Raw genomic sequence first — 27490 nt, forward strand, 5'->3', positions numbered from 1 at the left:
TAAGTTGATGGGTCAGGTCATAGGTTAGGTTAAGTTTAAAGGTAGACTCAGGCAGATGAAGTACACGCACAAAGTAAACTGTAGTAGTGGGTCAATTTCCACAGCAGCCAGGGCCCGAATTCCCAAAGGCATCTTAAGTTCTTTGTTCAAACCTTAGTAGGAGTATCGTCAAACATGGCGCGACTCGCTACACCTCGGTCTCAGGGGAGAACTGCAAGCCTGCTGGAGCGAATCATACAGTCAGTCTCCTGATTTTGCGGTGTAGGCACGGTCTCCGAACAACAAAGCAAGTCGCAAGGTCAACAAATCCTCAGCACCTCAATACTGGCAGCACACAGGTTGGTACACTGTCACAAGTAATAAAAAACAAGGACACAACCCAAACGATGGCACAAGCGACAGCAGAGCACCCTGATGGAGGCTAGCTTGCTTGCTGCTCCAAGCTATTGAATAGATTCCGGTATCCTATACTTCTGCGCTTATACACTCTAACATTGAGCTCTTACCAACGAGCCCTTCCTGGAACACGCGGAGAGAAGGAAGTGGAAGTAGTGCAGCGGCTGTTATTTAAACGGGTTATCCGCAGCACAACAGTACATAACTCAGCCCGCCTAAAAGATTATTGGAAATACTGCGGCTGTGAAGAGACTTATGAAGTCCCAGCAATAGAGAACTAGAAAATGACAACGCTTCAATATTTGGGAATATCAGTACGTTTCATCATCGGTAAGTAGGCTATTCCTGTAGAAGTTGTACTTTGTGTTGGTTACTGTTGTAATATATAGGCATGTCTTCTCATAATGTATAGGCTTGCCTACTAGACCTACTGTTATTCATTTATACATTTCATTCGTTGTCAATCTATTGTTTAGCCTATAGTCCTTGTCCTTTTTGAGCACCATTCCCCACGAATAAAGTCGCACAAAAAGTATACAGCTCTGGTATCAAAATCTGCCATTTCTCCGGAAAGAGGTTGTGAGTGAGAACAGTGCTGTTAGTCTGGTTCAGTCTCTCATCTCTACCGTACCACGACAGAGTCACATAAATCTCTCACACAACACACCACTGAACAGCTCTCACTGCCAGGGGGAAATCGCCAGTTATGATACCAGATGACACGGAGTACAAGGAGTGGAATGTCATACCTGAACATGCTAACCAAACATGGGCTATCAGCAAATTGTAAAAAGCATTCCAAAAATAAATGGTGTCAAATTTGAATGTAGACTAGATTATTCATATAGCCTATGACTTATCATCGGATAAGATCAAAATGTGTATATTTGTATTATGCCTTATGGACTTTAAAAAAAAGAGAAGCAACCCCGACACATGGAGATGGATATGTAAACTATCTTGTGCTGACTGACTACCTCAAATTATAATAATTTAACAGAGAGCGCTTTGCGCCATGTAGTCTCTAGCCATCTGTTTTCTTTCGTTTTGTGTGCACTATTTAGCCTACTAACTTAGGATCAAGGTAAAAACAGTTTCAGGTTTGATATTCATCAGAAATTCGGGCTTTCAAACCTCAATAGCTTTAAACCACTTAGGCCACAGACTCCAAATAAGTGTCATGATGTTAGAAAAATTGTGCACAACATTGCAGAGGTCTTATTTTCACGATTTTGACATTAATTCGCATTCCAAAGCTAATAAACATTTGGAACTGTGAGCATCATTCCGTATTCTGTGTTGAATTAGTTATGGAGCGCAAACAAAGTACAAACTTTTTTTACATTCTAATTTCAATAGCTCCTTGGTCATGTGACCTACTGACCTCAAACACAGTTCAGAATGTACATTCAGTGCGCCTATGTAGCCGATGTGAAGTGGCTAGCTAGTTAGCGGTGGTGCGCGCTAGTGGTGTTTCAATCAGTGATGTCACTTGCTCTCAGACCTTGAAGTAGTGGTTCCCCGTGCTCTGCAAGAGCCATGGCTTTTGGGGAGCGATGGGTAACGATGCTTCGAGGGTGACTGTTGATGTGTGCAGAGCGTCCCTGGTTCGCGCCCAGGTCGGGGTGAGGGGACGGACGTAAAGTCTATACTGTTACACCTACAGATTGCACACCCTTTAGTTTGTCCATTTTCATCTCACACTTTGTTACATGAATTTTGTAAATTCTCTCATTTCAATACCTCCTTGGTCTTGTGACCTACTGGACTCAACCAAGGTTCAGAATGTCCACTGACTATCCTATATTGCACACCCTTTTCACACGATTTTACATGAATTTGCCTGCTATGCCCCGCTGAAAGACAGTGTCACTCACACACCTATTCACTTGGGTCTTCTCCCTGGAGCCTTCCTGACCTCCAGGCAGGCCCCCATTGACCTGGTGACCTCTGACTCCAGGCCTCTAAGCCTACACTCCATGCCTGCCTGCCTGCCCTCTCCCTGGGCCTAAGAGTGTATAGCTTACTCCCTGGAACTACAGACGTCTAGGCCTCCACCCTTATTCTCCCTACCCGGTCAACACCCCTCTCACTGGGCATCATCTATCACAGTGTCCTGGCCGGGGCTCAGCCAGCTCCATAACTTTGCCAACCAGGTGAACCAGGGCACCCACACTTAAGCACCCCTCCCCAGACACTAAGATGTCTATATTCCCGCTGTCAGGAACCACGTGCACCTGGAAAATCAAAACAGGACATGTGCACCTGGTAACCTGAAACAGGCTCTGTGCACCTGGTGACCCGCCCACTTTGTGTCCCCACTCAAACCTCCATGGCCTGAGTGCTGCCCATAGCCCCCGAATCCGGCTGCCAGTGCTCGGACTCTTGAGTGCCCCCTCCTTGTATGGAGGCCTACTTGTGCACCTGATAACCTGACTCACAGTCACACTAGAGGATGGGCCTGGTTGGATGGGCGACCATCACCTAGCCCCCTACCTATCCATAGCCCCATGTCAATATGTTATGCCTTCTACCCACCTGCCTGGTTTCTCTGACACTCAGTGTCTGGCCCCTGGCCCTTCTGCGTGCACCTGGTAACCCCTAAGTAAAAAATGAGGATGGTGGAGGAAGACGCCTTCCGTCCCTGACAAAAGCTTGGATCGAGGGCTGACTTTCAATAGATCGCAGCGAATGAGCTGCTCTGCTACGTATGAAACCCTGACCCAGAATCAGGTCGTCTACAAATGGTTTAGTACCAGAATCTCCTTAAACATGCTGTGCGCATCAGGAGAGGGGCGGCAACTCATCCGGCCACACCCCAACCCCGTCACGAATGGCTCTACTCACCTGCCAAAAGAGGCAGGCTATCCCGGGCCAACCAATGGTCCGTGGCGCTACGGTATCATTGCATTTAGGCGGGATTCTGACTTAGAGGCGTTCAGTCATAGTTCCACAGATGGTAGCTTCGCACCATTGGCTCCTCAGCCAAGCACATATGTACTTGGGTGATTTGAGTGCGAACGCAACAGGTGGATATGCTCCTTTGAATTTGATCAAAGTTGACATTCAGTGATCCGTGCATGGTGTGAACCTAGGCTTCATTCGTCTGTTTTATGGGTCCACAGCAAATGAATTGGCATGGATGGTACTACCCACATCAGATGTAGGCCTCCCTCCTCAGACGAGCTGTAGCTTCCTCTCCCCACTTCATAGGGCATGAGCCAGATCCATGCAATGCCCTATCACTGCGGGGCCAATGGGTTTAGTCTCCGCCTCGTCTTGTGAGCCTAGAGGAGACCTCGCCACCTACAATGTGTGGTGTCCCACACTCAGGTAATCCTAAGGCCTGGTAGTGTCAGCAAATGGTTAGGCACATGCCATCTCCACTACATGCTCCAAGGAGCGTAGAGGAGAGCTCCCGCATAGAATGTATAGAGTCCCGCACCCAGGCGGACCTGAGACCTGGCAGTGTCTATAACCGCTGAGCACATTCCATCTCCATTTAGTGCTCCACTGTTAACGGGTCCAGCCGAGGCCAGCGTTCGTTTCAAATTTTCAAAGTTTAGAGTTAGCTAAGTATACACACATCCACTCTGTGATCAGACTGATGCCAGTAGTACACTTTCATCAGCATCTCCCAGGACTTAACTCCCCCTCCTAGCTAAAGCCAGGGATGTGCTAAAGCCATCATTCTCTGATTGGCTTCCTGTCAAGGTCAGGATTCACATACAAGAGCACCACAGCAAATCATTGAGTCTTGTGGAACCGCCCTCACATTTTCATGCTTGACCGAAAGCCCCATATTCCAGGACCGACTGCCGCCTTCCGTTAACGATCAACAGCAGTCACCATCTGCAGGACTCTTTGCGTACAGACTAGTACCGAGGTAACTGCCGTTTGGTTTACATCGTTAGCGACACCTGAAAACAGGTGACATACAGGGAGGGATTGGAAGAGCCCTGCTAGAAGGTTACCTTGTTATCTCCCTTACCCCCACTGTCCTAACATGCTAGAGATAGTTTGTCTTCTAGCCGTTGGCTAGTATAAACGAATGTGTATCATTTATTATTCAAGACTAAATTCACATTCTACAGCACACCGGCAAAGTCATCAAAGACTCAATAATCCATGATTTCTGGGAATGCTATAAAATCCCAAAGTTATGGGCGGAGATAGAACGTTGGCTGTCAGAAGTAGCCTATTACAATGTAAACATACTTTTAATCCGTCTGTCTACCTATTTCAAGACCTGGCATATGGAGGTGTAGTGAGATACCCGATGGGCTGGACAATTCTCTTATCACTCATCTTGAAAAAGTATACTAGAAACTTGTAAATCAAACAATCCGCCATCATTAACAATGGGCGACCAATAATTTGTTTTGTACAATTTAAGGCCTTGTGGCAAACAATTATGCAGGCACTAGGAGGCATGCGGGTCTGGGCAGATGTGTGTGTGTGTGTCTGTCTGTACGTTGTTTTGCGTATGTGTAAGTTTGTATCGGGTGTGAAAAAGAAAACGAAATAGATTTAATAATAGAAATAAAGAAAGTAGAGAAGGTGCATCTGCGACAGCCGAAAGTCAGAAACGAATATCGTTTTCCAACAGCAAGACTCAGATCAACATGGCAGTGTAAGGCATTGTTTATAAAAGGTTCTTTAAAATGTAAAAATAAACATGCATCTAAACCCCCACGTCACACACTCGCAAACTAAAATCATAATGTAATATGTGTGTGTAGGCTACATTTTAAATATTTTTTTTTATTTAACTAGGAGAGTCAGTTAAGAACATCCTTATTTACAATGACGGCCTAGGATCAGTGGGTTAACTGCCTTGTTCAGGGGCAAAATAATATAATATAATAATAACAACAGATTTGTATCTTGTCAGCTCGGGATCCGTTCTACCAGCCTTTCGGTTACTGGCCCAAAGCCCTAACCACTAGGCTACCTGCCACCCCATTACAATCACTTAGCGAGGGAGACTCAATTCGCATTTATTTGGGTATATCCACTGTACACATACATTGCAGCAAATTGGTTCCCGTTTCAGTCATGTCTTTGGTCACGTTCGCATGTGTCAAATAAAAACACTCTCATGATTGGTTGACAATTGGAGCCTCCCAAAATGTGATGGCTGCAGGAGTTTGTAAAAGAGCAACTGCAGAAACTTGCAGTCAAAGTTTAATGACATATAATTAACATGATTTTTGTAAAGTTAACGCAGTTGACATGTAGACGCAAGTTGGAAAATGTTTATCCCCAGAATGCAACAACACACTTGTTGCTGGAACGAGCACATTGAGATGAGCACAATGCGACGGTTTCCGCTTCATGTTGCTAAAAAGTGGTAGCTACGGGACCAAAACAGCAGAGAGTTTAGCCTTGTTGTTCAACGCTCCAGGGCCCGGTTTCCCGATTGTGGTGGATTTTAGGCTTAAGAGTTTTTTTTTAATGATGCCCTTATAAATATATTATCACTTATGGCTGCAAATATTGAGGCGGCTCATTCTAATGCACATCATGTAATATATTGAGACAAATTACAGACAACCTATAAGTATTAAAATATAACTAAATTGACTGAACATGAAATACATTTGAATATTATTCTCCCACTGTATTTACATTTTAATGCAGTCATCTCGGTTTTAATTTGAAGCATATTTTTATACGTCGCTGGTTTGCAAAGACCGTGGCAACTTTATTTGTAGTCCACTTTGAAGTTATCAGCGTTAGATTACGAGCTTGTTCAAGTGCAATATTAATAAAGATTGCTTTGGGAAACAGTTTGGAGATTTAAAGATGTTCTTATGAAGGTTCTGTAAATTAAATGTTTTGGGCTTTTGGGAAACCGGGACCAGGTTGTGGCAATTGACCCACTACTACAGTTTATTTTGTGCATCTACGTCATCTACCATTAAACCAAACTATCACCACCTTATGCCGATTTCAAAACTACTGGGAACTCGGAACCAAGTGCGTTTAACACAACTAGGAACTCGGAAGAAAACAAGCTCCTACAGGGAAAAATCTTTTCATTTGTTCCAACTCAGGCCTCTTTCTAGACCTCTGACTTTCCTACCTGAAGTTCATTATTTTTTTTTCATTGATATTTAAAAAACAATATACTTGCAGTGAAGCCGCTGAACAACTACATCACATGTCATGATTTTCCCAGTTGTCTTAAACGCACCATTACTGCCCCACAGCTGCCTGAAGTGACGTTCCCCAAAACACTAAAATATAAATGGCAACAGAGGCAACTTTCTGTCCCTAACACTACATTTTTTTAAATAAAACTAACTAAAAACAAAGTGGATCTGAAAACAAACTTGCGCTAAACTGAATTTCAAATAAAAAATTCAAACAAAACAATAACCTTGACACGCACACAAACAGTATGATTTGTGCCCTTTCTCTTTACTACTGAACAACTCATATTCATTGATTCCAGATCTATTGGGAGCTGTGAATGCTGAAGTCAATACATTGACAGGGAGAGAGAGGCAGTCTGTTATTCTACACACTGGACTAACTGGAGGCTGATAAGATATTTTGGTTCTTTGGTCCAGTCATTCCAAACACCTCAATAGTTGAGAGTCAGGTCATCAGAGGAGAGAACATCACAGAATTCAAAGGAAGATTCCCAGACAGACTGCAGCTGGACAGAGAAACTGGATCTCTCACCATCCGAAATCTCACCCTCAACAACTCTGGAGTTTCAGACATTTTCAATACACACAGAATTTCTGAGATGTTTTATCGATGGTGAGTGTTGGTTTTATATATAACTGTGTTTCAAGTGGGTCCCAATGCCCAAGAGTATTGTGGCATGTATTGTAAAACAGAAGCCTACATACAGTAAAAGGTATTGCCGTTGTGTACTGAATACCATTTCTGCCCCAAGCAACATTACACAATATCAACTTTTCTATGTGACTTGTTACTGTAACTGCTACAGTATCATCAGCTTACAGTGTATCAATTATGATGTTTACAACCCAATTGTAGCGATTGTTAGGAATAGGCCTAACCAGACATTGAGAATGTTTATGATAATGACATGTATGTTCTTCTAATAATGTCGGGTTAGTCATGTTACCCGATGTCTTGTTTTTTGATCACCTGTCAAATGAAATGACCATTTCCAGAGTGTGTGGTCGAACGCAGACAATCGGTTTGTGTTCGCAAAACCTCGTGTTGCTCGGTTGCCTAAAATGCTCTGTCTAATCATATATTTAGTCTAGGTCAACTTGTCGAAACTTAAAACCACAATGTGATCATATAAACAATTAAAACGTGAAGGTATATCAAAACGAATATTTAACGATTACCTTGTTTATTGGTACGAGTTCTCACTGTCAAACAGTGGGTGCGTTCAAGGTCATAGTTTATTCAGTGTAGCCTGCGGGTATAAAGGAAATAGTTTATCCCAGAGGAGGCAGGAGCTGTATGTTTTGGGGATTATCCTGTTTGTTATTTTTGTTTGTATGTTGTGTTCAGTCAACGGCATAATTCTTCACTTTCTAAATTAAAAGCCTCAGTCTGGCAAGAAAAACTAGATCCGCATTGTTGCCTCCTACCACTGTGTCAACGTCACACCAAGTTTTGCTTTGTGACGAGCAAATACTTTGAATATGAATGCCAATTGAAAGAGTGATTTTGTGCAGTGAACAAGTGACTGTTTGTTGCACTCAGTCAATTGAGAATGTGCTTAGTTTTGAATTGAGCAGTTTTGATCTGTTTAGATTTGTGCTTAAAGTTGTGAAACTGTACCACATACTTATGAAAATGGACCAAAGTGATAAATAAAAAACTGAATGTGCTCACCACAATTTTGTTACTAGTGAGAGTTGTCCTCCTACCCAGAGGACCAATATTAATGACATGAATCATTGTTTTAATTTTAAAATCCCAGCTCCAGTATCACTTCCTCAAGTCAGAAAAATCCCTCAAGGTGATTTTCTGGACAGTTCATCAGAGAAGGGGAGCTGTTCAGTGGGTGTTCTGTGGAGAACCAGATAGATAGGAACGTGTCCTGGTACAGAGGGGAGAAGAGACTCAACCAGACCAGCAGCCTTGGCCTCTCCACCAACCTGTCGCTCCCTCTGGAGACAAAGCTACAGGACAACAATATCTACAGCTGTGTGGCTGCCAACCCAGTCAGCAACCAGACAACCAAATTCAACATTGAAACACTCTGCCTTCAGTTTGTAGGTGTCATTAATTGTAATGTGAAACATTTTCTTTGTCATTGGACTGGTTAATTAGTTTACTTTGATCCCCTGTCACTTATATTCTTCCAGCGTTGTGGGTTAGACACCATATAAAATAATATTATACTAATAATCTAATAAATATTAGTATTTACTACGGTATTAGAAGCCTCCAACTGGACTCACCACATCATTTCAATGTGGAAATTTGGGTAATATTTGGTTGAGACATTGTTCAATGAGATTTCCACCTTTATTCACCCACCCAAAAAGACAGAAGTTGGATGAATTCCGAATATGTTCAACTATCTAAAAGCACAACCAAATTCCAATAGAAAAACAATGTCGGATTTTTGGTAAAGTTGTCATCTAAATGTGTTCTCATGCGCTTTCAACCATAACTGCAACAAAGTTCAAATCGGAATACATTGTCAGATATTTTATAGTTGTACAACAACTAAATGTATTATCGTGGTACTTCATCTAATGGCACAACCAATTGACCTAGAATGCAGTTTAGATTACATTAAAAGTACATAGTTCAATTGTGAAGATTCCCACAGACCTGCTACCTTTCCATGCTACAGTACAGTGAACATGCACACTTGACATTTATAGTTACAGTAACCTCAATGTGGCCATGTATGTGTTACTCATTTTAAGGTTGAATAAATATTGTTACATTGGCTTGTAATATAGCCTTGACGGGCAATTCCGCCACTTTTCAACCTCATTCATTATTTCCAGTACCAAACCAGTGTCTACAGCGCGTTTTTATGATCTGTGGTTTAAAATGCTTCTGTGACAACACAGTTCTCCTCACTTCACTGCGATTCCAACACAATCTCCTATTGCGAGATTGGGTTGCAAAATGCAACACAATCTCACATTCAATGCGTGCATATATGTACATAACGCATTTCATCAAATTTCGTGCGGTTTTGTGTGGCTTAATTCGTAAGAAAAGACACGAATTTGTGTAATACTTAATTCGTGCGAAAAGACACATTTAACCAGTAGGCTACACACACGCCTTTGCAACAACCATAGATGCGACAGACTATTCTTCTGTATGCTTAATTAAACGTTTATAAATATACATAAACGGTGTCTTTGTTTAACCCTGTTTTAAAATGTGTAGTTGAATGCTTTTATGTAGTGTTTTAAACTTGCTGAACCGAATTTGTGAGAAAAGACATTTACGTGCAAATTAATTCGTGGGAACAATGGCTTAATTAATGCCAATGCTGTTTTCTATCCATGATTTTGCTTAATACTTTGGGAAACTGGTGCACTTGTAACCAGAATGGCTTTTTTTCCGTGTAGGCAACAGTACACGATTTTCTTCAAAACACATTTCATATTTTGTGGAGACTAAATTGCACAATTTTATTCATAATGCATGTATTACATGTTAAACAGGTTAATGTAAAATGAATTATGGCACTTCCAAGGCCTTTCCATGAAGATTATTACGGACATGTCAATCATGTTATATACTTAGACAGCTGTAACGCGTTCAATCAGTTAGCAAGTCAGAAATATCAGTTTCCTAGTACCGACTAACACTTGAATGCTGTATTATGCTGGCTTCACATTTTCATGGGAAAATGGGAATGTGTAACTCCGACATGATTGTGTTCAAGTGCTTTTGAAGTCGGAATAATTCTTAAGCCAATAAGATTGACAACATTTTCTCATTTCCCACTTGTACTTCCTATTTGGAGGTTCATTCAAGTGAAACTTCCCAGTCGAAACCAGGAGTTTCCGAGAACTCCGATGGCACCTGAACGAGACATTGGTATGTGTAAAAGACAAAAGTAGGGTCTGGGTCGCGGCGTGTCCACCCCTCATACCCATTCACGACCACCGCTCCAAATCGTACGAGAAAATAACGGAAAACTGATAGAGGAATTTTAAATTCCCTTATGTTTTATTGCCAAAACCAATTTAATTCGCACTCATTTCTAATTCATGATAAGTTGTAAGTTTATCATTTGCATGAATTAGTAAGAGACCAGTCTTAAAAAACAAGTTCAGCATTTATTCTTGATGAGTACTGAATGCTCACACACATTACCACAGGTTATAAACTGAAAATGACGTCAGCGTTTTCCAAACGTTCCGTTTCACAAACAGAGGGCCCCTCTAATTCTCAAGCCTCCGCGTTATCAGCACGAAGTCAAGGCCAGTCAGCATAAATCAACATTCCCGACCATTTTGGAGATGGCCCGTTCCCACCACCTGGAGATTTGTACAACTGAATGAACTTAAAGAACAGACCTTCATTGTTACTTAACTTCCTGACTACATTATATACAATTGTGAAAGGGAGCAAGAGGGACAGTACATTATAGCATTTGGACTAGTCAGTTTCTGATTGGAATGTATACATAATTAGTCATTTCAAACATATTTTCCTCTATCAATCCTCCCTTTGATCAAATATTATACATTCAATTCTACATCTAGTTTTATTTAATCATAAAAAATGAAAGTATAAACGAACTTAACTAACCTTTTTATAGAGGTTTATCAGATTATCATATGAATAGACAAATAATCAACAAATCAATTATAAATGTTTATCCAACTCTCCACATTTCATTAATCAATTCTAACCTTAACTCCAACTGTTTTTAAATCTACATCAGAATCATAACTCTTCCTTCCAGGATTCTTTTTTGTTTTTCTTTTTACAATCTTCATCAAAAAAACAGTTTAATCATTGAAACAAATTACAATCTAATTCCCCTTCATGTCAACACTATTCTCATCAAACATAAATTCCCCACAAATGACAGATCCGGATTCGTCCACTTCCTCTGTAGACATGCCTCCAGTCCTACACAGGTCAGAATCTGGAATCGGCCCATAACGCACCATCCGTTGGGTCCTTGATCTTTCCAGAGTCCTGGAAACAAGGCCTCGCACACAGGGAATTAGACAACAGCCGCATAAAATTAATACAGTCATACAGGTTGATACAGCCCAAAACACCACATTTTTCCATAAATACTGTCTACCCAATTTAGTTCAGAGAAGTATCCACCCCAGAGTTTCTGCCAACCCATGAGCCAGGGTGGTCAAACCAGCTGAGGCTTCGGGCACTGATTCGTCCGGAGCCGTGCCACCCGGGATGTAAGACATGGTCCTGATTACCACGCCCACTTCCTCCTTTTATCCTATGCAATTCTATTCTGTCAGGTCTTCCAGCTGGTTGCGTCAGTCTGTTCTACAAAACCTTTAACAACACCTTTGGTATTCCTGCTAAAGCGCTGTTGATTACCATAACTATAATTACACACCTCGTGGAACACCAATGTTATCAATATATATACTCTGTCGTCAAAAGATCCAGATGGAGCATCTCTCTCGTTTTGGCTAACTTCACGTCTTGGTGTTGTATGAGTGTAAAAGGCATTCCTAAATGTACTAGAGCGCATAGCCCAGTCCAATCAGTCGGTAATACCGACCACAAATTCATTCCCCCGCACAACCACCAGATGTCAGCCCTGGCCACCTTCAACATTTTGAAATCTCCAGAGTTCAACCAGCCTGTCAAATCAGACATGGTCTCGTCAGTGGTAATATTCTCTGTCTTATTGCAGGTACCAACTTCCCCCACGTATTTCCCGTGTGTACTGTATCTGGCCAAACAGTAATATTCTCCTCTCGTCATGGTAAAGGGAGGAAGTCTTGATTTAAATGGAACCTGGGGATATAAATAGTGTAAATCAATACAGCTATCATTACTTGGCATTCCTGCTTTCATGAACAGCTTTACCATACATGCCATTCCCTTACTATACTTTACCTGGTCCCAAATTGAGTGTATGGGTTTACATAGCCATCCCTTTCAGTGTGAGCTATGACCTGGCTCCACGACTTACACGGTGATTTACACAAATACTTCCCATAGAGTCCCATGGTTCTAGACTGCCAAGGGGTGAATGACCCCAATTGATCTACACAAAATTCTACTGAGAGATCCTTGCCCAATTCCACCCTCACTTCCTTACTATTTTGTTTCAGTGACCTTCAGAGAATCTTAGGTAACATCCCATTTCCCTCATCTAGCACATGAGTCAAATTATCCTCTTTGGCACTTTCCGGGGGATCATGGTGAATCAGGAATATGGCCCCCACAATAAAACAGCTCAGGACGGTCAGTGCACACGTGAAGCCCCACCCTCTCCCCGAGAACATATCAACAGCCAGAGGCCAAGCCATCACTTCACTTCTATGAACGCTCACAGCTGGGGAAAGGTCAGGTATAGGGAATCTTCAGAAGGAGTTTGACCCCGTTCCATATGGGTCACGGTTCCTCTCCTTCCCCTGTGACCGCTCGACAGTGCCAGTATGACTCACCCCCTTACAATGTGTGACATGTACCCAGGTAGCTCTTTCGGCTATTCTCACCGCGAAGGCAGTCACCAGTAGTACTTGGAATGGTCCCTCCCACCGAGGCTGCTTCCAGTTTTTTTTTCTTCAATGATTGGATCCAGATCCAGTCTCCTGTTTGAATCTCGTGTGCCACCTCCCTCTAATTCTCCTGCTGGGCATAAAACTTTTGACATGCGTGTTTGATTAATGAACAACCTCCTCATGTGTCCCACCATACTGCTTTCTATTTCTAATCGCCCTAATTGGGGCATTCTATAGGGTCTACCAAAAACCTTCTCAAATGGAGATAGCCCCTCCCTATCAGGGGTTATTCTAATAGTCATTAACACTATGGGCAGGCATTTTATCCCGTTCATTCCAGTACTTAGGTGTGTTTTCCTTAATCAACCTTTTACCGATCGATTCATGTTCTCGATAAGGCCAGCGCTTTGGGGGTGATAAGAACTATGTTTCTTCATATTTATATCCAATTTCTGACCTATATGCTCAATTACTTCTGGTAATCCAAATCACGGAATTATCTCCTGACATAATTCTCTAGCCACTGTTTCTGCGTCTGCTGAGGATGTAGGAAACACTTCTACCCATTTGGTATATTTATCAATTATTGTTAAACACCACTTCTTGTTTTCACTCCTAGTTAATTCAATATAGTACACCGTGAGCAAAAGTTTTTAAAATAGTTAGTTATTCCATATGCTACAAAGTGCTGTTTAACCATTCCTACCATCCCCCCTGTTGATACATGGCTTTGCCCATGTATCAATACAGCAGCATATTTAAACAGTGACTTAGGTAAAACAGGTAGATTCCCTTTATGCCAAATACCTCCTCTATCTACAGCTCCCATTCTGACCCATTTAGAAACTTATTTACCCACTATGTTATCTTTGCTCTTCCTGCACCCCCCTCTAACTTCTCTGCTCTCCCACCTTCAAGGTCTCTGCGGTGCGTGGGAGGGCTCCTCTGTATGTTTCTCATGTTTTCCAAATTTGAACTACATGGGAACTACAAACCCATGGACCCTCTTTTAGAAAAAAAATGTCTATGAGCGGCTTTTCTCCAAATTCCTTAATCAATCTATCTTAATCCCAACAATAATCCTAACTCTTCATAGATGTCCTATATTCCTGTTAAATATAATACTATTTAAAAACGTATAATCTAATAGATGCTAACCATATTAAAAATCCTTCCTACACTAACAAGCCCTCTCCTTGGGGACCCTCAGTATTCTATCCGACAATAACATGGGTTTAATATGTGTTGCAAAGTGTGGAATAAAACTTTGGTCCTGGAAAACAGAGTAAAGCAGAACAAAGCATTCTTATAACCCATCTGGTCCTCTCAGCTATTCTTATCCAGCATCAGGTGGGCACCATGCCACCCTTCACGACAGGGAGAACAAACATACATGGGTCATCCTCAGTCAGTAAATAATACAGTAATTAGGGTCAGAAATCCAGTAACCACCATACCGGTATACTTCAAATCAAATCAAATCAAATTTTATTTGTCACATACACATGGTTAGCAGATGTTAATGCGAGTGTAGCGAAATGCTTGTGCTTCTAGTTCCGACAATGCAGTGATAACCAACAAGTAATCTAACTAACAATTCCAAAACTACTGTCTTATACACAGTGTAAGGGGATAAGGAACATGTACATAAGGATATATGAATGAGTGATGGTACAGAGCAGCATACAGTAGATGGTATCGAGTACAGTATATACATATGAGATGAGTGTGTAGACAAAGTAAACAAAGTGGCATAGTTAAAGTGGCTAGTGATACATGTGTTACATAAGGATGCAGTCGATGATGTAGAGTACAGTATATACATATGCATATGAGATGAATAATGTAGGGTAAGTAACATTATATAAGGTAGCATTGTTTAAAGTGGCTAGTGATATATTTACATCATTTCCCATCAATTCCCATTATTAAAATGGCTGGAGTTGGGTCAGTGTCAATGACAGTGTGTTGGCAGCAGCCACTCAGTGTTAGTGGTGGCTGTTTAACAGTCTGATGGCCTTGAGATAGAAGCTGTTTTTCAGTCTCTCGGTCCCAGCTTTGATGCACCTGTACTGACCTCGCCTTCTGGATGATAGCGGGGTGAACAGGCAGTGGTTCGGTGGTTGATGTCCTTGATGATCTTTATGGCCTTCCTGTAACAACGGGTGGTGTAGGTGTCCTGGAGGGCAGGTAGTTTGCCCCCGGTGATGCGTTGTGCAGTCCTCACTACCCTCTGGAGAGCCTTACGGTTGAGGGCGGAGCAGTTGCCGTACCAGGCGGTGATACAGCCCGCCAGGATGCTCTCGATTGTGCATCTGTAGAAGTTTGTGAGTGCTTTTGGTGACAAGCCGAATTTCTTCAGCCTCCTGAGGTTGAATAGGCGCTGCTGCGCCTTCTTCACGACGCTGTCAGTGTGAGTGGACCAATTCAGTTTGTCTGTGATGTGTATGCCGAGGAACTTAAAACTAGCTACCCTCTCCACTACTGTTCCATCGATGTGGATAGGGGGTGTTCCCTCTGCTGTTTCCTGAAGTCCACAATCATCTCCTTAGTTTTGTTGACGTTGAGTGTGAGGTTATTTTCCTGACACCACACTCCGAGGGCCCTCACCTCCTCCCTGTAGGCCGTCTCGTCGTTGTTGGTAATCAAGCCTACCACTGTTGTGTCGTCCGCAAACTTGATGATTGAGTTGGAGGCGTGTGTGGCCACGCAGTCGTGGGTGAACAGGGAGTACAGGAGAGGGCTCAGAACGCACCCTTGTGGGGCCCCCGTGTTGAGGATCAGCGGGGAGGAGATGTTGTTGCCTACCCTCACCACCTGGGGGCGGCCCGTCAGGAAGTCCAGTACCCAGTTGCACAGGGCGGGGTCGAGACCCAGGGTCTCGAGCTTGATGACGAGCTTGGAGGGTACTATGGTGTTGAATGCCGAGCTGTAGTCGATGAACAGCATTCTCACATAGGTATTCCTCTTGTCCAGGTGGGTTAAGGCAGTGTGCAGTGTGGTTGAGATGGCATCGTCTGTGGACCTATTTGGGCGGTAAGCAAATTGGAGTGGGTCTAGGGTGTCAGGTAGGGTGGAGGTGATATGGTCCTTGACTAGTCTCTCAAAGCACTTCATGATGACGGAAGTGAGTGCTACGGGCGGTAGTCGTTTAGCTCAGTTACCTTAGCTTTCTTGGGAACAGGAACAATGGTGGCCCTCTTGAAGCATGTGGGAACAGCAGACTGGTATAGGGATTGATTGAATATGTCCGTAAACACACCGGCCAGCTGGTCTGCGCATGCTCTGAGGGCGCGGCTGGGGATGCCGTCTGGGCCTGCAGCCTTGCGAGGGTTAACACGTTTAAATGTCTTACTCACCTCGGCTGCAGTGAAGGAGAGACCGCATGTTTCCGTTGCAGGCCGTGTCAGTGGCACTGTATTGTCCTCAAAGCGGGCAAAAAAGTTATTTAGTCTGCCTGGGAGCAAGACATCCTGGTCCGTGACTGGGCTGGATTTCATCTTGTAGTCCGTGATTGACTGTAGACCCTGCCACATGCCTCTTATGTCTGAGCCATTGAATTGAGATTCCACTTTGTCTCTGTACTGACGCTTAGCTTGTTTAATAGCCTTACGGAGGGAATAGCTGCACTGTTTGTATTCAGTCATGTTGCCAGACACCTTGCCCTGATTAAAAGCAGTGGTTCGCGCTTTCAGTTTCACACGAATGCTGCCATCAATCCACGGTTTCTGGTTAGGGAATGTTTTTATCGTTGCTATGGGAACGACATCTTCGACGCACGTTCTAATGAACTCGCACACCGAATCAGCGTATTCGTCAATATTCCCATCTGACGCAATACGAAACATGTCCCAGTCCACGTGATGGAAGCAGTCTTGGAGTGTAGAGTCAGCTTGGTCTGACCAGCGTTGGACAGACCTCAGCATGGGAGCCTCTTGTTTTAATTTCTGCCTGTAGGCAGGGATCAGCAAAATGGAGTCGTGGTCAGCTTTTCCGAAAGGGGGGCGGGGCAGGGCCTTATATGCGTCGCGGAAGTTAGAGTAACAATGATCCAAGGTTTTACCACCCCTGGTTGCGCAATCGATATGCTGATAAAATTTAGGGAGTCTTGTTTTCAGATTGGCTTTGTTAAAATCCCCAGCTACAATGAATGCAGCCTCCGGATAAATGTTTTCCAGTTTGCAAAGAGTTAAATAAAGTTAGTTCAGAGCCATCGATGTGTCTGCTTGGGGGGGATATATACGGCTGTGATTATAATCGAAGAGAATTCTCTTGGAAGATAATGCGGTCTACATTTGATTGTGAGGAATTCTAAATCAGGTGAACAGAAGGATTTGAGTTCCTGTATGTTTCCTTCATCACACCATGTCCCGTTAGTCATGAGGCATACGCCCCCGCCACTCTTCTTACCAGAGAGATGTTTGTTTCTGTCGGCGCGATGCGTGGAGAAACCCGTTGGCTGCACCGCCCTGGATAGCGTTTTCCCAGTGAGCCATGTCTCCGTAAAGCAAAGAACGTTGCAGTCTCTGATGTCCCTCTGGATTGCCACCCTTGCTCGGATTTCATCAACCTTGTTGTCGAGAGACTGGACATTGGCAAGAAGAATACTGGGAAGTGGTGCGCGATGTGCCCTTTTTCGGAGTCTGACCAGAACACCGCCGCGTTTCCCTCTTTTTCGGAGTCGTTTCCTTGGGTCGCTGCATGCGATCCATTCCGTTGTCCTGTTTGTAAGGCAGAACACAGGATCCGCATCGCGGAAAACATATTCTTGGTCGTACTGATGGTGAGTTGACGCTGATCTTATATTCAGTAGTTCTTCTCGACTGTATGTAATGAAACCTAAGATGACCTGGGGTACTAATGTAAGAAATAACACGTAAAAAAACAAAAAACTGCATAGTTTCCTAGGAACGCGAAGCGAGGCGGCCATCTCAGTCGGAGCTTACCAAACCAGTCTCCCAACCAGGGTGGACAGTCAGACTCCTCTACCCCCGCCATGGTCCTCATCTCAGCAGATAGCCCATTTAAGGCCCTTAGATATACTACCATCTGGACTGGTGTTATTAGGGATATACGTACAACATTGTTCACTGAACATTTTGTAGACTCCCCCCTGACTAGCAAGAAGCATATTCTAAGCAAGTCCATTCTGTATAAGACAGCCACAAATTGTCCCTACCATCAAAACCAGTCTCCGTGCCTCATTGATCAATAGCTGAATAGTCTAACACTAATTACCTGAATGGGATTTTTAGCATAGTGGTGACAGATTCGGTCCAGGGGTGATAGAGGAGTGTGTCTGGCCCCGGTCCGTCTGAGACCTCCGGTTTTGGCAGTACCTTAATAGAAAACACACCCACCGTGTCTGTCCCGGTCCTTTGTAGTCCGGGGGTGCAAGTGCCTGCATCAGAGAGCTTAATAGTTTTGATGGTTAGTAGGATTTCATCACCTTTACAAAGTTCAACAGTGCTCCCAGGTTTTCCCCATATCATGGAAAGCCTATCCACCTTTGTGGTATCCCCTTTCTCCAGTCCCAAAACTGTCCCAAGTTGGTTATCATACGGACACCCTCCCCTATTACACAGGTAATGTCTCCCGTCTTTTGACACTCCTGTAACCGAGTGTTAAAACCAAACAAAAATATCTCAATTTCTTCCCTGCCCTGTTGGCTCTAAATATGTTATCTTCCACTATTTATTCTCAATGATAAATATGACTTTCTCTCTGTTACAATACCAAATCCCTAATAGCCCATTCAAAAAACTTCACAGCTAATGTTATAAGACAGAATCCTGAACCACTTTCTCATTTGCGGTTCAAACAGTAATTCTAACCCTCAACCAAAACTGCTTCATTTCTAATGAATTTACCTTAATACTAGTAACTCAATATGACCCCATTCATTATACAAATGACTCTCCCCCGAGGCTGATCAGACCTTGGGAGCCAGTCATGATAAGGTCAAAAGGTCATACCATATTAGGCATAAAGAACCCTTTATCTTTTGAATAGAAAGTCACCTGTATAATTCAAACCCATAAAAAACATCTCATAAGGTTCCATATGTGAGCCTGCCTCTAAAATACCCTTGCACTAAACAAACAGTTCTAACAGTTGTTCCATGTGTATAATTTGCAGACCTTTTTAAAGCTTATCTCTCCCCAAAGTTGTAATCCCAGGAGGCCTCTAAAGTGAGCCACCTCACCCCTAACTATCATTCCCTAATGCTATTTCGAATCAGAAACTCAATAGGTGAACTATAACTAAACCTAATGATAATTCCCCTTTGACTCAAATCATTAATCATAAGTTTTAAACATCGTCTACGGATATGTTTACTTAAATGACCATGCTACTTTTAGATACAATTAACCCGATAACATTATTATCCAATGAATTACTTTTTCTCTCTGCCGCAAATGTCATACATTTCACAGTGTAAGGAATTCGTAATTTAATCCCCGATATTTAATAAATATGCATTCGCATTCTCTCATGGCTCCTTTAATTTACTTATCTTGGGTAACTTTCATCCGTTCCGGAACAAAGAGTTCTACCTAAACCCGCCAGAAAACACTGTTCAACTAAGTTAAATCAAACCCAAAAATTGACTATAACCAATAAACAAATAAACAAACTTTTATCTCAACTTCTGAAAGGTTTACTCGAAGCCTCGATACACACTCTAATAGCCATACAGTTTGCTCCGTTATTGCCCGTTTTCTGGTGACAAAAGTGTCACGATGGTGACGTCATCATCAAGCGCTCAATCTGCCAATTCGTAGCGACTTCAAATGAATTGTAAATAATTATTGTTCGATTAACCAAACCTAATTTGTCACATCTGTTCAAATTCTGAATTATAATTTACCACCCCAACCAATCATCTCTAAATTCGCCAATTTTATAAAATCTTTTCGATGGGCATAAATCATGATTGTCTCTTTGTTATCATTTAGAATCCAATTTGCTCTAAATACCTGTCTCGTCTTTGACTTAGTATTTTAATTACAACTCTATTCCCAATACGTTATTCACTTGTCTAATTACAACTCAAACCACTGTGATTACCGTGCACTGTCCCTTTAAGATAAGACTTTTCCTTTGTTCCCCGCAATGAGAACGGAAACCAGATCGTTTTTAGAATACGTTACTTTTTTGTTCAAATTCACTGGCGTTACCTTAACCAAACATCAATAATCAGAAAAACAATCACAACTTCTTACGATTAAACTATTCTTACCTAATTTATAGTCAAAAGCGTTGCACTATATAGCCCCATTTGAGTGTCTAGCAATTCCGTTGCTTGGCTATAGACACAAATCTGCCCGCCTTTGTAAAATATATATTCCCTATTCCGATTGAGTTCAGTTTTAAATTATAATCAGAGTAAACCCAACCGAACTTCTCAATTTAATTTACCCTAACATTTAACGTACCCTGTTTTTGTGTTAAACTTCTCATGTCAATTGATTCATAAATAGCCATAACGTCCAGGCAGGCTGGAATTGTATTGTATCTCTCCGTTATCCCCTTTTTCACAGTTAATTGTATTTGTTACTCTGACATCTAGACAACAGAAAATAGCCCAAATTTGAACGCCCAAAGTTTTCCCTCAGTTCCCTTTCTTTACTCGATTGTCGCCTCTGACTTCCCCACAGTTAAATTACAACCTGTTGATGATTTTTTCGTGGAGTGTTACACTCCCAATTTTGTTACAATTAAAACATCTTGTATTTTTCTTTTTCACATTATTACCACATTCCTTATGTATTTGTTTTACCAGGAATTCTAACTTTTCGACATCTAGGCGTCCGTCAAAACCATACCCTTTTTCCCATTTAGGACAGAAATCTACATTCCTTCTATCTTTTTTGTTTCATATAACGGTAATCTTCCGTCTCTTCAGAAAGCAGTTTAGAAGGGTTACTACCCATTATAATACATTCCTGCCCCAAAATAATTCCAATCTCCAACCCTTTATGTTAATTTCTCTTTATTGTAATCCTTATCTACTTACGCCTAATAATTCCAATATTTAACACCTTATGGTTAATATCTCTTTTATTGGGATCCTCATCTACTAAAGTTTGACATTAAGTCTCACCCGTATACGATACATTACTGTTCCTTTAGGACTTTTGCTAAGATTGTCGCTCCAAATCAGCCTACTTGTAGGGTTGACCGAAGACAAATAGACCGAGTCTCAAGAGTCTCCGTCCACTCGTCGTTCAATCTGATACTAGTTTTCACCCGTATACAGCGATCAATGTTCCTATAGGACTTTGAACTTAAAATATCGCCCCAAATATAGCTTAATCTGTAGAGTTGATTGAAAATGACCAACGGAAAAGCAACTCAATTGTTCCCCATAATCTAAAAAATAAGGACCACCAACCTGCAGTGTCTATTTCCAAGATCTATATATCTATGGGGTCACTTGTTCCGTCTCTCCGCTGGATACATTTACATTACATTTAAGTCATTTAGCAGACGCTCTTATCCAGAGCGACTTACAAATTGGTGCATTCACCTTTGGATACATTGTTCAATCTGACATTTAACTCACCCGTATACAGTAATCCTCGTTCCTTTAGGCCTTTTAACTTAAACTATGTCGCTCCAAACATAGCCTACTTGTAAAGTTGACCGAAAACAAATGGACCGAGGCCAGTCCCAAAACCAATCCTGCAGTGTCTATTCTTGAAAGCTGATGGCATAAAATCACCTGTTCCGTTTCTTCCCACGGAACCTCAACCACACGATCACTTTTCACTATCAAGAACACCGACTACTAAAAACCGGGAAAGACCCCCCCCGTCCATTCATCGCTCAATCTAACATTAGTTTTCACCCGTATACAGTGATCACTGTAGGACTATACAGTAATCCCTGTTCTCTATAGGACTTTGAACTACAATGTCGCTCCAAGCATAACCTATTTGTAGAGTTGACTTTTAAACTGAGAACAACTTAAATCACTCTATGATAATTTAAATCATTCCCCCTTAATCAAGAATAAAACATACTGACCTTATCGCCGACTGGGAAAGCAATGTTCGTTGTATCTAGTCACTCTCTCTGTTCTCTGTGATAATACGCAGGCCTGTTTAAGTTAACCTCAATTCAGAGGTCAGGTCTTTAGTAAAACGAGTCAAACTCGTCCGTGCACGATTTTCAGCGTATTACCTTCAGATAACAGATAAAGATATTTAGATCCGGCTCGAAGGACCAAATTGATAGAGGAATTTTAAATTCCCTTATGTTTTATTGCCAAAACCAATTTAATTCGCACTCATTTCTAATTCATGATAAGTTGTAAGTTTATCATTTGCATGAATTAGTAAGAGACCAGTCTTAAAAAACAAGTTCAGCATTTATTCTTGATGAGTACTGAATGCTCACACACATTACCACAGGTTATAAACTGAAAATGACGTCAGCGTTTTCCAAACGTTCCGTTTCACAAACAGAGGGCCCCTCTAATTCTCAAGCCTCCGCGTTATCAGCACGAAGTCAAGGCCAGTCAGCATAAATCAACATTCCCGACCATTTTGGAGATGGCCCGTTCCCACCACCTGGAGATTTGTACAACTGAATGAACTTAAAGAACAGACCTTCATTGTTACTTAACTTCCTGACTACATTATATACAATTGTGAAAGGGAGCAAGAGGGACAGTACATTATAGCATTTGGACTAGTCAGTTTCTGATTGGAATGTATACATAATTAGTCATTTCAAACATATTTTCCTCTATCAAAAACTGACCCAAGATCAGTCCTGTACAGGCAACTTCAACACAATGTAATGCGGAGCGCGTTCCTGCTCGTCAACACAATCGGCTGCAGGGGAGGTTACTTTCTGAGTTCGGTTTATTTATTAATATAAAATGTAATTAATCTAAGTAACGTATATTCTTATTCTGTGCAGAATCTGTGTATTTTGACCTACAACACATGCGCATCATGACTTCAACAAAGAAGGCAACTTGGAATGTACCGGATCCTCCTATGCGATCATCCTCTTTCCCGGTGAGTGAAGTATGCAATAAAACAATGTGGTTGTAATCGCTAGTATGTAATGCTATGGAGATTGATTTATAGCTTTTTAGACACTTCTCAAACCAGTATGCATTTTCACTGATCTGTCAAGGTTTTCAATTAAAATCTTAGCCTACTCAACAGTTTCAGCTAGCTAGAGCTAGGCTAAAGTCTATGGAGTTTCATGGTGGGCGCAGGGTTTTGTTCTGGGCAACATCTACACACCTGATTAAACTAGTTTGAGTGGTTAATTACTTTAATCCACATGTGTCAAACTCCTACCATGGGAGGTCCGAGTGTCTGCAGATTTTTGCTCCACCCTTGATTGGTAAATGAAGGTCACAAATGACACAAATTACTAAGGAACTCCCCTCACCTGGTTAGGTTGTCTTGGTGTTAATTGAAATGAAAAACCAAAAACCTGCAGACACTCAGCCCTCTGTGGAACGAGTTTGACACCCCTGCCTAATAGAGCTAGTTCAGCTTGTCTCTGCAAAGCCTTTCTAAAGACAGTTTTTAGATCTTGTGGAGCAAACAATGGATGAATTGGGACAACAAGACAACAATCCTCCAATCCACAGTGAATTGTGTTTATATTCAATGGTCATCTTATTATCCATCATTCACATTATTTACATTTTTTTACACCACCTGTAGTTTTAATGATGTAAAATAAGTAACCAAATCCCACTGGCCCAGGTACTGTTTCATCTGTTAACTAACACTCATTGCACTATGCACCTGAGGCTATGGCAGGTAGCATATATCTAGGTTACAATAGTAGTCAAGTTAGTATGACACATTATGTTAAAGTGTAGCATGTGTGGTAATGTTAAAGCCTCGGGCTTCGTTTTAGTACCAGGTGAGGTCCATTATCAGATTTGACCCATATGATTGAGTCATTGAAACCCATGTCACCTTCAAACACACACACAGCACTTTGATTAGTTTGAGAAAGGTCAGTGCTTGACGTTTATTGTGAACTCAACGTCGCGGCCATAGTTGGCCAAACTCTGTTTATTAATTGCTGTTAGTATGGTAAGACTGTAAAAAAAAATATATATATATATATATTTCACTTACGCAAATTAGCCATAGCCAGCCCCTCCCGCTACTGTCCTGCTGGTCAAGAAAGCATGGATGAGAGTTATCTTCTCCCGAATAGACTATTGCAACTCACTACTCCCCGGCACTAACACAAACTGTCTCGATAAGCTCCAAAGGGTTCCAAAGCCCATCTAACCCACACTAAATCATCCTGGCACCATCCTCTGAACTCCGCTGGCTCCATGTCTCCCACCGCATTAATTACAAAATCCTCCTGACCCAAAAAGCTCTCCCTCACCTTGCTACCCCTTACCTCTCTGACCTTCTTCTCTCATACTACCCCTCATGCTCTCTCCCCTCAACCACAGTTGGCCACCTTGTCATCCCCAGGTCCAAGCTCCAGACTTTCAGTGACAGGGCCTTCTCCAGGGTTGCTCCTAGGCTCATGAACTCACTCCCTCCAGCCATCCGTGACTGAGTCCATCATCTTTCAGTCACCCCTAAAAACCCACCTCCTCACACCTCTTATGTTTCACATATGCGCAACACCTGCTCGCTCACTCACCTTGCCGTCTCACTCACATACACACACATAACAAACACCCTTTCCTAGAGCCCTTAACTCTATTTAGCCCAGTTTATGCCTGGTTCTAACATGCATTATATGTCCTGATCTTGTCCACAGTCTGATTGTGCCCACATTTTCAGACGGGTGTAGATGATTAAAAGAAGCATTGTGATCAGATCTTCCTGACCACATCTGGAGGTGACAGTGAAACCATTTAAATCGTCCTGCCTTCTAAAATCATTGACAGGTGGCAACCATTGACTTACGGAATATATATATATATATATATGCGTCTTAAAAATAAACAAGTTTTATTTTGAAAGAATATCTGTCAAATAATTAGCATACAAGGTGGGACCAGTAAAGCTGTTCACATTGCGGATACAGTCGGCAGTTAAGACTGGGCACAATCATAATGTGGACAAGATCAGGACAAAGGACGCATGTTTGCGCCAAAGTATTTTGGTTAATGTTTTTATTTTTGTTTAGTCTGGTGTTTAGTTAGATTGTTTGTTAGTTTCTACAAATGTAAAGCTTGTGTGTATGTTTGATGTATAATTATTGTTATTATTAAAGTAGAGGAGGTAGTTCAGGCAAGCAACATTTCAACACATTCTTTTCACATAACCTGTGTAGAGGTTTATCTATAAACTGGGTGGTTCCAGCCCTGAATGCTGTTTGTCTGAAAGCCTTGGTATATCAGACCGTATATCATGGGTATGACAAAACATGTATTTTTACTGCTCTAATTGCATTGGTAACCTGTTTATAATAGCAATAAGGAACCTCTGGGGCTTGTGACATATTACCAATATACCTCAGCTAAGGGCTGTGTCCAGGCACTCCGCATTGAGTCATACATGAGAACAGCCCTTAGCCATGGTATATTGGCCATATTCCACACCTCCTCGGGCCTTATGACTTAAATATACATGCTCACCTCTGCCAATTGGAAACTGTTGTCCACTTGTCTGTTCCATTTCCTTAATATGTTCTATTTCGCAGTGGCAATCAACACCCATGCCCCCACACTACAACCCTCCTCCTGTTGCTGCCCAAGAACTGTCTGATACAATTGCCCCCCAGGAGACCAGCTACACCCTCACCCAGGTTGAACCCCCGATATCCCCCACCACCCAGGAGACCAGCTACACCCTCACCCAGGTTGAACCCCCGATATCCCCCACCACCCAGGAGACCAGCTACACCCTCATCCTCAACCAGGTTGAACCCCCAATAATCCCCACCACCCAGGAGACCAGCTACACCCTCATCCTCAACCAGGTTGAACCCCCAATAATCCCCACCACCCAGGAGACCAGCTACACCCAAACCAAAGAAGACGGGGAGAAAGATGAGGAGAAAGTCCTGCCGTGTCACCCTCAAAACCCTCCAACCCGTTGAGCATGACACAGTCAACCCCCTGCCTAGAAGTCCAGCATTCCAGATTCGCCTCTTCACTGTTGACGTTGAGACTGGTTTTGCAGGTACTATTTAACGAAGCTGCTGAACCTTTCACCTATTACTACCTGTCAGGGCAAGGAGATTGAGGTTGTAACCTCATAAATATCTTGGAATGTTAATTAATGACCGGCTCTTTTTAAATTGCATATCCAACAACTTACAGTATCAGCCAGTATCAGCTACATTTATGCCTTTACTAGACTATGGGGATATTTTATATATAAATTTTTGAGAACAATTGACACCCTTTACCATGGCACTTTGAGATTTATTTTAAACTGCAAAACCCTTACGCACCACTGCACTTTGTATACCAGAGTTGGCTGGCCTTCTCTAGTCACTCGTGGGCTCAGTCACTGGTATACTTTTATTTACAAAGCCATTTTTGGGTTTACTACCTTTTTTATTTGTTCAGAAATGTGGTGGGTACTCTCTTCGTTCACTGGACTTTATCCTGCTAACTGTTCCAAATGTCCGAACTGAATTTGGTAAAAGGGCTTTTATGTGCTCTGCGCCATCGTCTTGGAACGCCTTACAAAATACTTTTAAACTCGAAGAACTTGTCCCGATTTGGTGTTTTTAAATCACTGATGAAGGATTGAGGCTGATTCCCTGACCTGTCAAGGTTTTTTATTTGCTGTTTTTTATTTTGTTATACTCTTGTAAATGCAATGGTTTTTACTAGATTACTTGTAGTTTTTTATGTTGTCTGTCTGTAATTTTTGTAATGACTTGGTGCTGCTTATCTTGGCCAGGACGCTCTTGAGCCCTTCCTGGTTAAATAAATAAAATAAACAATATTGGTGGAAATATAATTGGCGGTCTTCTTTTTGAAGGGCATTAATTTTAAGAGTTTGTCCTGAAAATCTATTGTTTCAACAATATTTTATATGTTTATATACAGTATAACGACATGGTTGATGTTTTATGTACAAGTATATTTGTATAGACTACTACACCTAATATAGAACAGGCATTTCACTGAATTCAAATATTCAATTTGAATTACATTCTGTTTCCTTTTTACTACAGTATTTTGAATTTAATTCAAATGTAAGAATTGAACTGCAATTTGAGGCACTCAATTAAATTCAGAACCCTGTTTCCTATGAAAGATTGACAGTATAATTTAAAACAGTTCTCCAACCTTTTCTAAAAATGAGAGCTAATTTTAATAATGAAACATGTTGTGAGCTACACTTTTTCTAGCTTTCAAATAGTCACATTCATCTCATGTCCATGCTTAAATCACATTAGAAGAAGAAAAATGGTCTTGAAGAATGTTGTGTAATTCCCCTATGATTGCGAATCTGGCCCTTTAA

At 41.9% G+C, this 27490-nt stretch overlaps 1 protein-coding gene across 3 annotated transcripts; it reads left to right on the top strand.

Moving 5' to 3' along the window:
• On the top strand, positions 1-26460 carry LOC124012309 (platelet glycoprotein Ib alpha chain-like). 3 transcript variants are annotated; one of them, XR_006834699.1, is made up of 3 exons: positions 1-726; positions 6857-7170; positions 8321-9589. XR_006834699.1 is itself a non-coding variant. In XM_046325789.1 (3 exons), the coding sequence occupies exons 1-3, from the start codon at positions 681-683 to the stop codon at positions 26106-26108; spliced, it is 546 nt and encodes a 181-aa protein (XP_046181745.1). In that variant the 5' UTR covers positions 1-680; the 3' UTR covers positions 26109-26460. The 3 variants fall into 3 exon arrangements, 1 of the variants encoding a protein (XP_046181745.1); XM_046325789.1 differs by lacking the exons at positions 6857-7170; positions 8321-9589 and adding exons at positions 22980-23080; positions 25710-26460; XR_006834698.1 differs by lacking the exon at positions 8321-9589 and having other exon boundaries at positions 6857-8231.
• The last annotated feature ends 1030 nt before the right edge of the window (positions 26461-27490 follow it).

The sequence above is a fragment of the Oncorhynchus gorbuscha genome, linkage group LG24, assembly GCF_021184085.1.
Source record: "Oncorhynchus gorbuscha isolate QuinsamMale2020 ecotype Even-year linkage group LG24, OgorEven_v1.0, whole genome shotgun sequence".
Taxonomy (NCBI): Eukaryota; Metazoa; Chordata; class Actinopteri; order Salmoniformes; family Salmonidae; genus Oncorhynchus; species Oncorhynchus gorbuscha.